The 12,267-nt window shown below is 44.9% G+C and overlaps 1 protein-coding gene across 1 annotated transcript in view; it reads right to left on the bottom strand.

Annotated features, from left to right (window-relative positions):
- The window catches only part of LOC109906214 (ATP-sensitive inward rectifier potassium channel 10), a 23,123-nt gene extending 13,175 nt beyond the window's left edge, over window positions 1–9,948 (bottom strand). Inside the window, exons 1-2 of the mRNA XM_031791857.1 lie at window positions 9,324–9,948; window positions 133–955 (exon numbers count right to left, since the gene is read on the bottom strand). Of these exons, the coding sequence (XP_031647717.1) occupies window positions 133–607 (475 nt within the window). The 5' untranslated portion in view covers window positions 608–955; window positions 9,324–9,948. The remainder of the gene's footprint in view (window positions 1–132; window positions 956–9,323) is intronic.
- Between the last annotated feature and the right edge of the window lie 2,319 nt (window positions 9,949–12,267).

The following is a 12,267-nucleotide window of genomic DNA, read 5'->3' as shown; positions in this document are numbered from 1 at the left end:
CTCTCCCCTTCCTCCATCCTCACCTAGCAGGTCTCCGTGCACCAGCGCCACCAGGTACCACAGAACCCCTCCCCTCCCACCTTCGCTCCCCCCATCCCTCTATCCTTCTTTCTCCCCTTCCTCCATCCTCACCTAGCAGGTCTCCATGCACCAGCGCCACCAGGTACCACAGAACCCCGAACAGGAACCAGGTCCCGGCGAAGGTGGCCGAGAACAGGAAGAGCTTGTAGCGCCACTGCATGTCCAGGAAGGTCGTCCAGATGTCACGCAGGTACATCGCCCCACGCCCGCTCACATGCTCGATGTGCACGTTGCTGTGCCCGTCCTTGGAGAGAACGCGCCGTCTCCGTCGGAGTGCGCAGACCGCTGTCGCTGCCCCCCCTGCTGCCGCTGCCCCCCCTGCCGTTGCTGCCCCCCCTGCCGTTGCTGCCCCCCCTGCCATCGCTGCCCCCCCTGCCGTTGCTGCCCCCCCTGCCGCAGTTGCCACCCCCACCCCTTCCGCCCCCCCTGCCCCCAGCAGCGGCTTCAGAACCTCCGTCTGTGTCATGGAGTGACACTCCTTCTGGGGGGAGGAGCCGTGCGAGGAGGGGGGAGTGGCCGACGTCATGGCTGCAGCTTTATCAGGGGAAGAAGGGAGGGATGGTGGGAGGGGGAGTTGATGATGGAGGAGTGAGGTCGGGGGTGAAGGGGGATAGAATGGATAAATGGGAAAGGACTTGACGGTGGAAATTAGAGTGAGGGAGAGAGCTGAAGAGGGAGAGAGCTGAAGAGGGAGAGAGCTGAAGAGGGAGAGGAGTGAGGGTGAGGGGTGAGGAGGGAGAGGGGTGAGGAGGGAGAGGGAGAGGGGTGTGGAGGGAGAGGAGTGAGGAGTGAGGAGGGAGAGGGGTGAGGAGAAGGAGGGGTGAGGAGGGAGAGGAGTGAAACGGGAGAGAGATGAAGAAAAAGAGGAGTGAAACTGGAGAAAGATGAAGAGGGAGAGGAAGAGATAAATATTGTGCAAAGTCAAAGTTGATGAAAAACAAGTTCAAAAGATTTTGTGAGAAAGGAGAGAAGAGGAAAGGAAGAGAGAGGTTGTTAATGGGAAGAATGGAAGAGGTGACAGGAGTGGAACATTCGGGGTGTGGGGGGAGGAAGACATGAAGAAAGGGATAGAAAGAGAGGGACATTATAAATGGAACACACTTTTTCAAGTGGACAGATGCAGGCCTGTGGCTGTCAATGTGCTCCAAACTCTCTGTCACTCTCTCTCTTCATCCTTTTCTTTTCAGACAGAGCAGCAGCTGCCCTTTCAAAGTAAAAGCCCCCTTTCAGTGCAAAGTCACAGCTGTCTTTTCCTTTTAAAAGCCCCTCTATAATGCTAAGGCGCTCAGATGTGTCTGCAGCGCATCACGCTGGCTGGATCAAGAGGGACCGAAACAACGCTGACTTATTCCCCATCCGAAACCAGGAACAGAAAAGCCACATGTAGCCTAGTATCTGGAGCACAGGAGGATGGTGGCAACTTAATTGGGGACGGGCTCGTGGTAATGGTTGGAGCGGAATCGGTGGAATGGTATCAAATACATCAAACACATGGTTTCTTCATGGTTTCCACATGGTTTCCACATGGTTTCCTCATGGTTTCCACATGGTTTCCACATGGTTTCCACATGGTTTCCTCATGGTTTCCTCATGGTTTCCACATGGTTTCCTCATGGTTTCCACATGGTTTCCTCATGGTTTCCTCATGGTTTCCACATGGTTTCCACATGGTTTCCTCATGGTTTCCACATGGTTTCCTCATGGTTTCCTCATGGTTTCCACATGGTTTCCACATGGTTTCCTCATGGTTTCCTCATGGTTTCCACATGGTTTCCTCATGGTTTCCACATGGTTTCCACATGGTTTCCTCATGGTTTCCACATGGTTTCCACATGGTTTCCTCATGGTTTCCACATGGTTTCCACATGGTTTCCTCATGGTTTCCTTGTGTTTGATGCCATTCCATTTACTCCATTCCAGACATTATTATGAGCCGTCCTCCCCTCTGCAGCCTCCACTGGTCTGGATCAACCATGTATGAATGGGCTTTGATCCCTGACACAATCTACTTCTCTTTCATTATCCCTTTTTCCCTAATGAAATAAAATGAACGTTTCAATCGTCTTACTTCCTTACACGTAGTGGTACTGCTTTACACTTAGAGTTCAAACTATGACCTCACCACGTTGATGATTAGCCCCATACTGCCCCAGTAGTCTACTACCATGTGCAGCTCCAACATGATCTAATTTTCACCGTCCAATAAATGTTTTTCTGTGTCAGAGAATTATGCGGTGTGGTTTGTGGACGCAGTACAGCAGGAGAATAGAGCTTGTCCAAATCAAATCAAATGTTATTTGTCACATGTGCCGAATACAACGGGTGTAGATACAATGGGTGTAGATACACTTACTTACAAGCCCTTAACCAACAACGCAGTTTTAAGAACATAAGAGTTAAGAAAATATTTACTAAAGTTAAAAAAGTAACATAATAAAATAACAGTAGCGAGGCTACAGTGCCTTGCGAAAGTATTCGGCCCCCTTGAACTTTGCGACCTTTTGCCACATTTCAGGCTTCAAACATAAAGATATAAAACTGTATTTTTTTGTGAAGAATCAACAACAAGTGGGACACAATCATGAAGTGGAACGACATTTATTGGATATTTCAAACTTTTTTAACAAATCAAAAACTGAAAAATTGGGCGTGCAAAATTATTCAGCCCCTTTACTTTCAGTGCAGCAAACTCTCTCCAGAAGTTCAGTGAGGATCTCTGAATGATCCAATGTTGACCTAAATGACTAATGATGATAAATACAATCCACCTGTGTGTAATCAAGTCTCTGTATAAATGCACCTGCACTGTGATAGTCTCAGAGGTCCGTTAAAAGCGCAGAGAGCATCATGAAGAACAAGGAACACACCAGGCAGGTCCGAGATACTGTTGTGAAGAAGTTTAAAGCCGGATTTGGATACAAAAAGATTTCCCAAGCTTTAAACATCCCAAGGAGCACTGTGCAAGCGATAATATTGAAATGGAAGGAGTATCAGACCACTGCAAATCTACCAAGACCTGGCCGTCCCTCTAAACTTTCAGCTCATACAAGGAGAAGACTGATCAGAGATGCAGCCAAGAGGCCCATGATCACTCTGGATGAACTGCAGAGATCTACAGCTGAGGTGGGAGACTCTGTCCATAGGACAACAATCAGTCGTATATTGCACAAATCTGGCCTTTATGGAAGAGTGGCAAGAAGAAAGCCATTTCTTAAAGATATCCATAAAAAGTGTTGTTTAAAGTTTGCCACAAGCCACCTGGGAGACACACCAAACATGTGGAAGAAGGTGCTCTGGTCAGATGAAACCAAAATTGAACTTTTTGGCAACAATGCAAAATGTTATGTTTGGCGTAAAAGCAACACAGCTCATCACCCTGAACACACCATCCCCACTGTCAAACATGGTGGTGGCAGCATCATGGTTTGGGCCTGCTTTTCTTCAGCAGGGACAGGGAAGATGGTTAAAATTGATGGGAAGATGGATGGAGCCAAATACAGGACCATTCTGGAAGAAAACCTGATGGAGTCTGCAAAAGACCTGAGACTGGGACGGAGATTTGTCTTCCAACAAGACAATGATCCAAAACATAAAGCAAAATCTACAATGGAATGGTTCAAAAATAAACATATCCAGGTGTTAGAATGGCCAAATCAAAGTCCAGACCTGAATCCAATCGAGAATCTGTGGAAAGAACTGAAAACTGCTGTTCACAAATGCTCTCCATCCAACCTCACTGAGCTCAAGCTGTTTTGCAAGGAGGAATGGGAAAAAATGTCAGTCTCTCGATGTGCAAAACTGATAGAGACATACGCCAAGCGACTTACAGCTGTAATCGCAGCAAAAGGTGGCACTACAAAGTATTAACTTAAGGGGGCTGAATAATTTTGCACGCCCATTTTTTCAGTTTTTCATTTGTTAAAAAAGTTTGAAATATCCAATAAATGTCGTTCCACTTCATGATTGTGTCCCACTTGTTGTTGATTCTTCACAAAAAAATACCGTTTTATATCTTTATGTTTGAAGCCTGAAATGTGGCAAAAGGTCGCAAAGTTCAAGGGGGCCGAATATTTTCGCATGGCACTGTATATACAGGGAGGCCCGGTACCGAGTCAATGTGGAGGCTATATACAGGGAGGCCCGGTACCGAGTCAATGTGGAGGCTATATACAGGGAGCCCCGGTACCGAGTCAATGTGGAGGCTATATACAGGGAGGCCCGGTACCGAGTCAATGTGGAGGCTATATACAGGGAGGCCCGGTACCGAGTCAATGTGGAGGCTATATACAGGGAGCCCCGGTACCGAGTCAATGTGGAGGCTATATACAGGGAGCCCCGGTACCGAGTCAATGTGGAGGCTATATACAGGGAGCCCCGGTACCGAGTCAATGTGGAGGCTATATACAGGGAGCCCCGGTACCGAGTCAATGTGGAGGCTATATACAGGGAGCCCCGGTACAGAGTCAATGTGCGGGGTACAGGTTAGTCCAGGTAATTGAGGTAATATGTAGGGTAAAGTGACTATGCATAGATAATATACAGTTAGAAGCAGCAGTATAAAAAAATCCAAATATTCCAGGTAGCCATTTGATTCATTGTTCAGAACTCTTATGTCTTGGGGGTAGAAGCTGTTAAGGAGCCTTTGGGTTGCTGGAGTCTTTGACCATTTTTAGGGCCTTCCTGACACGGCCTGGTACAGAGGTCCTGGGTAGCAGGAAGCTTGGCCCCAGTGATGTACTGGGACGTACGCACTACCCTCTGTTTGCTATCTATCAGGGCCAAGATGCCTCTTTTTCTCCTTGGGGATATGGAGACTTGCTGTTTGTGTGTGACTTTGGCCCGAGCATCCTTCTAGACTTTGTTCTGTATCCTCATCTGAACTTTCTCTATCTCGCTCTCTAACTCTCTATCTCTCTATCTATCTCTCTATCTCTCTCTGTATATATATATTTATTTATATTTCTCTCTCTCTCTCTCTCTATCTCTCTCAATCTCTCTATCTCGCTCTCTCTATCTCTCCATCCCTCTCTCCCCCTCTCTCTCTCTATCTCTCTCTCTCTCTCCCTCTCTCCATCTCTCTCTCCCCCTCTCTCTCTCTCCCTCTCTCTATCTCTCCATCTCTCTCTCCCCCTCTCTCTCTATCTCTCCCTCCCTCTCTCCCTCCCTCTCCTTGGCTAAATGGTCCTTTTGTCTCTGCCTGCCTCTGCTTTCCAGACCAATAAAAAAGAACCAACTAAAACAAAAGGCAGAGAACTAGGCGATCTGATACGCTCTCTACTTTCTGACCTTTCTCTCTGTGTCCCCACTCGCTTACTCTATTCTCTCTCCCCCTCTTTCCTCCCCCCTTCCTCCCTCTCTCCCTTCATCTCTCTGGTGCTGAAGCTCACACTGTGAGTATGAATAGGGATCTGTGTAGATTTCTGTGCTCAGAATACTAAATGGGGGGCGGGGGGTTGAGGAGGCGGGGTTTCGGATAGGCGAGTGTGATAGGCCGAGTACATTCACAGCTGCCCTCTGAACCCTACTGAGGCCTCGCCCACACATACAGTAAACACACATTCACATGTACAGCGACATACACAACACGGCCGTCTCAATATATCAATGTTGATCTTTCCCAAACAACACTTACTATTATTATTATTATTATTATTTTCCCTTCGTTTAGTATTCCTTTTAACACTTCTGTGTCTTCCTCTCCGCTATATTCTCTCTCCTTTTGAATCAAAGTATGCACTGTAACAAAAAGATTTGTTGACTCAATTTACATAGGTTTGTTACCATCCTGCCTTAAAATGTCATGTCAAGTCCAATACGGATTTCGTGTGGTGATTAATAGGGGTTGGGTTAAATGCGGAAGACACATTTCAGTTGAAGGCATTCAGTTGTACAACTGACTAGGTATCCCCCCTTTCCCTTCCCTTCCCTCCCTTTCTCCTTCTCGCCATCTCTCTCTCACTCTGTCCTGTGTGCACAAGAATCCTTTGTTTAGAGAGATGAAAGGGACAAAAGCCACCATTGAAAAATACGACTGAGTGAGAGAGAGGGAGAAAGTGTGTGTGTGTGTGAGCGCACATTGGCTTGTGTGACCGAGTGATCCTATGTGAGTATGTGTTCAAGTGTGTGAGGGGGCAGAGAAGGGGAAAGAGGACTTGGATTAAGAGGAAAGAGAGAGAGAGAGAGGAGAGAGAGAGAGAGAGAGAGAGAGAGAGAGAGAGAGAGAGAGAGAGAGAGAGAGAGAGAGAGAGAGAGAGAGAGAGAGAGAGAGAGAGAGAGAGAGAGAGAGAGAGAGAGAGAGAGAGAGAGAGAGAGAGAGAGAGAGAGAGGGTATATAGAGACAGATTGATGACAAAAGATACTCATTAGTATTCCTGAGCAGTGTGATTCACCATACTCCTTCCTGTCTCTCTGTGTGCACCCTTCCAATTCCCCAAACAACCTCTGCACAACACTCCAACCACCTCCAAACAACCTCTGCACAACACTCCAACCACCTCCAAACAACCTCTGCACCACACTCCAACCACCTCCAAACAACCTCTGCACAACACTCCAACCACCTCCAAACAACCTCTGCACAACACTCCAACCACCTCCGAGCAACCCATGAAAACACTCCAAAAATTGCCCCACAACACTAAAAGGACCCTGCAAACAGAAAAACGACTTTTCAACCAAAATGAATCAACATTGATGTACCCAGCCAGGTGTGAAGTGGAGAAACTTTGCTGCTGCCCTGTGCTCCAGTTGGGGTGATGTACGTACCCTACATATTCACTCAACCACCCCTCTATAACACTTGAGTACCTCTAACGGACAGATTCAAGCAACAATCAAAAGTCTTGTATATTACACATGAACAGTATAAGGTGTACAAATCCCCACACAGCCTCTGTAACAAGCACTGGCACAACTTCTTCATTAACCAAACTATTTGTGTTCCTGGTACTCAAACTACCCACAAATTGACACTTGAGAAGCAAGCCCATCTTGCACACTGTACCTGTACGGGGTAACTCAGGGACATTTACGTTTTAGCAGGTGCTCTTATCCAGAGCGTTGTTCACCTAGTCGGCTGGGGGATTCGAACCAGCAACCTTTCGGTTACTAGCTCTTAACCGCTAGGCTACCTAGGCCTCACTACTTACACACGCTGTGTGTTCCCTACATTCAAGATACATTGAATCGTTTTAGTAGCCCCTTGCCAGCCTTTCAACAACAAGAGCAGAGGGAGAAAACAAAACAGCTTAACTGTATCTAACTCGTTTAATGCATCCCAACTTCAATTTTGACATCTCTTTAGGGTCCATTTGACACATTGTAGACTTGACTTGTAAACCGCAGCCAGGGAGTGTTCTGGAATGTCCAATTTAAACGCTAATCATTGTGCCAGAGAGGAGATTGATGTTATAGTGCCAGAGTTGGTACCAGAGGTCATTTTGTCGGCACCCTCCCAGTATCCATGGTGATCGTCCTCAATGTGTCCCGGGTCAGGTTGCCTTCCTACAGGTGTGAGTTAGAACCCTTATCAACACGAATACAGTCTACAGCGACGTGTTTTTACTCCTTCATTCTTCTGCAGTTTTAGACCGAGAGGAACTGAGGTCCCACTTTAAACTTGAAATCATTGGCCACTTTAATAATGTTTACATATGTTGCATTACTCATCTCATATGTATATACTGTATTTCATACCATCTATTGCATCTTTCCTCTGCCGCTCTGTCGTTGCTCATCCATATATTTATATGTACATATTTGTATTCCATTCCTTTACTTCCATGTTTGTGTATTGGGTAGTTGTTAGATTACATGTTCGGTAAATTGTTAGATTACATGTTAGATATTGCTGCACTGTCGGAACTAGAAGCACAAGCATTTCACTACACTCGCAATAACATCTGCTAACCATGTGTGTGTGACCAATAAAATGCCATTTGATTTAAACAAAGTACAGATTACACTGTCAAAATACACTGTCAAAATATGTGTATATGTTTTTATGGGAGCTTAGTTGCAGCCAGCTACCTGTACATTACCGTAATAAAGGTACTGTACGTTACCGTAATTTCCAAAGAGACCATAAAAGTACATTTACGGTAACATACTGTACTTATTTTTATAGTAAGTTACAGGTAACTGTCTGCCAGTAAGTTAACAAAAAACATCAGGATTTTTTTTTACAGTGGACATAAAGGCTTCGTAAACACTACATAAATACTTCACAAATCATCTATACGTTTATGTCATACTTTATAAAGGGTGTATAAACATGCATAATGCCTTATGTCTTTGGCAATTCAGCATACAGTGGGAATGGTTATGTCACCCTTTATACACCATTTATAGAGTTTGACATGTGCTTATAGATGATATGTGTAGCATTTATGTCGTGCTTATGAAGCCTTTTGCAATTTTACAGCCTTTATAGTTTGTACTTCATATAAAGTGGAACCGGAAGAGAATGAATAATCAATGTGACAATTAAATCAAAATTATACAATTCTAATCAAGTACTGTTACTAACTACTTACATTTTTATTGATTGAAAATGCAGAGTATGTTGAAAACGTAATAACGGTCACAAGAAAACTTCCCTTGAGATGATTCCCACTATTATTTTACAAGGTGTGATGGGGGGGTGGGGGGGGGAGAAACATGATTCCAGCATCTCTAATCTAAACGGTCATTTTAGTCACATACAGGTGTCCACAAACTCCAGCTCCACTTATAAGTGCCACACGCACAGTGGGCACCAACCAGTACTGTAAAAACACTGATAGGCTACACTCATCCTGTTCTCTGTGTGTGGGGGGCACCTGTACTCTGTGTGTGGGGGGCACCTGTACTCTGTGTGTAGGGGGCACCTGTACTCTGTGGCCATGTCCTCTTTGCGTACTAAGCCAAATAGCGTTCTCATCCTGTTCTCTGTGTGTGGGGGGCACCTGTACTCTGTGGCCATGTCCTCTTTGCGTACTAAGCCAAATAGCGTTCTCATCCTGTTCTCTTTTGTAACTTAATAGGTGTAACTTTTAATCAAGCTCTGGCCTTTTTATATTCCATCAGATCGATGTAACTCCCTGCCGTCTCTCAGGTGAACAATCACCAATTAGCTTTGCTGCTAACAACTTCTACGTATTCTGTAAGAAAACAATAATCAAATCATTGTTGATGATCTAGTAAGCTAATGAAAGCAAACTGAATGTAGGCACATGAATTACAATGTGTGTGTCATCACTTACCTTTTGTTGCAATTGTTGAATGCAATTTTGAGACTTTTAAAAGTGTTTGTATCCCCCAAACACATTTAAAAAATGTATGTTATGATCAATTTGCCTATTTGTTGACTTTTTACTCAGTGCGACGTCATGGATTGGAGGAATGCGCACTTGTTGACAGTTCTCTCACACGCATGAGCACGAGACACCCAACTTTCATTGTCTACAGATTTCCATCCTGATTGTAGTTTGAGATATTGCCATTAAAATTCTAACATGCCTGACAATAAAACCATTTTTACAAACCGTTAAAATCAATAAGTTTCTGTAGCCTACGAATCTAATCCCGAATTGACCAAAGACAAATCAATGGTTTCTCTAAGACTGAAGTGTCAGTCTGTACCGGTTCCGGTTGAACATTACAGAGTTATTATATAATAAAATAGTTGCAATGTCCCCGTTGCATCTCGAGCTGTGATGGTTCGCGGGTTCATGTAGAAGTTGAATTGTCCTCTTCTCTCAAGTTTACACTTGTCTCTCCTTATAAATGAAAAAGTAGCCTGTTCAGTCACTCAACTGGACTCAGGACATTTTAATTCATTAATTCAACTCTCCTCCCAGCTTCTCCTCCCACCCTTTCTCTCCCTCTCTCTCTCTCTCTCTCTCTCTCTCTCTCTCTCTCTCTCTCTCTCTCTCTCTCTCACCCCTCTCTCTCTCTCTCACCCTCTCTCTCTCTCTCTCTCTCTCTCTCTCACCCTCTCTCTCTCTCTCTCATCCTCTCTCTCTCTCTCTCTCTCTCTCTCACCCTCTCTCTCTCTCTCTCTCTCTCACCCCCTCTCTCTCTCTCTCTCTCACCCTCTCTCTCTCTCTCTCTGTTCACTGTAAATGGGTCCCTTGTTAAGGGTTCCCCGACTGTTCAGCCATTGTCAACTTTCTCATGTAAATGTCTGATGGTTAAGATACACGCCTGGAAGTTATTTCACTGTTAGAACGCGTGGAGGTAGCCTATTTACAAATCAGAATGAACAACAGACACTTTATTCTGGACTTGGCTCCTCGCAATTTTGCGTCGGCAAAGTTGGCCAACAGTTTGACTGAATAATGTCGGCTTCGCTCTGTGAGGCCATGCCATGTCCGCCTGCAAGGAGAGAAACGCTATACACGTGCTCCCGCCGAGACGGACATCACAGGAACTGTCCTGAATAATGATTGAAGAAGAAAAACAAGATCACTGGACAGTTAGGTCTCCAGAACAATGAAAAAGCTATAACCTCCATGTCTTGTTACAGTTAATATCAATGCCTATAACTTATCTTATAGAATCAGGTTAATTGGAAAAAATAAAAGGATAACTTGATGAAAGACCCCATGTGAAGTTTGTTTTGGCGGGAGCTGGATTTACAGCACGCCCCAGCGGAGCGACCATGGTGGGAGGCAGATGCATGAATAAACCTGAGTTGCACGATATTTGCTGGACCTTTTTCACACGAGCATCAATCTCACGGACCCACCCACCCGCCAGCGCGTGATGTTCCATCCTGTCGTCTCCGGTCCCGCTGAGAGTTGTTCCCTCATCTGTGCACGGGCACCTAAAGGTGTGTGTGTGTGTGTGTGCGCATGCGTGCGTGCGAGTGTGTGTGTGTGTCCAGGGGAGAGTCCTTGTCCAAGGTTACAGCCTGGTGGGGATGGTGCATAACGACAAATATACACCGCCTTCAGAAATGATTCAAACCCCTTGACTTTTTCCATATTTTGTTGTGTTACAGCCTGAATTTAAAATGGTTTAAATTTAGATTTTAATGTCAAAGTGGAATTATGTGCAATATTTTTTTTTTCGAAATGTTTACAAATGATTAAAAAAGAAAAAGCTGCAATGTCTTGAGTCAATAAGTATTCAAGCCCTTAGTCACATAGTAAGTTGCATGGATAGTTGCAATAATAGTGTTTAACATGATTTTTGAATGATACCTCAGCTCTGTACCCCACACATACAAATGATCTGTAAGGTCCCTCAGTCGAGCAGTGAATTTCAAGCACAGATTTAACTACAAAGACCTGGGAGGTTTTCCAATGTCTCGCAAAGAAGGGCACCTATTGGTAGATAGGCACTGAAAAATGGGCACTGAATAGCCCATTGATCGTAGTGAAGTTATTAATTACACTTTGGATGGTGTATCAATACACGCAGTCACTACAAAGATACAAGCGTCCTTCCTAACTCAATTGCATCCTGTTTGCAACAAGGTACGAAAGTAATATTGAAAAGCAATTCAGTTTTTGTCCTGAATATGTTATGTTTGGGGCAAATGAGTACCACTCTCCATATTTTCAAGCATAGTGGTGGCTGCAGCATGTTATGTGTATGCTTGTCATCATTAAGGACTGGGGAGTTTTTCAGGATAATAAAGAAATGGAATTCCACCACTGGGAAAATCCTAGAGGAAAACCTGGTTCAGTCTGTTTTCCACCAGGCACTGGGAGAACAATTCACCTTCCAGCAGGACAATAACCTAAAACACAAGGCCAAATCTACACCAGAGTTGCTTACCAAGAAGAGAGTGAATGTTTCTGAGTGGCCGAGTTACAGTTTTGACTTAAATCTGAATGTTCCCTCTCTCCGCAGCGCATGATTTTTAGAATGCTTAGAATGCTTCGCGCACGTGTCTCTGTTTTAAGAAAACTATGTTATAGGGGTCAGCAATTGACGGCAAGAACAGGAGAGAATAGGGAGAGAACAGTAGAGAACAGGAGAGATCAGGAGAGAACAGGAGAGAACAGGAGAGAATAGGGAGAGATCAGGAGAGATCAGGAGAGAACAGGAGAGAATAGGGAGAGATCAGGAGAGATCAGGAGAGAATATGGAGAGATCAGGAGAGAACAGGAGAGAATAGGGATAGATCAGGAGAGATCAGGAGAGAACAGGAGAGAATAGGGAGAGATCAGGAGAGATCAGGAGAGAACAGGAGAG

This window comes from Oncorhynchus kisutch, linkage group LG16 (assembly GCF_002021735.2).
Source record: "Oncorhynchus kisutch isolate 150728-3 linkage group LG16, Okis_V2, whole genome shotgun sequence".
Taxonomy (NCBI): Eukaryota; Metazoa; Chordata; class Actinopteri; order Salmoniformes; family Salmonidae; genus Oncorhynchus; species Oncorhynchus kisutch.
This window is presented reverse-complemented; position numbering and strand designations above follow the sequence as displayed.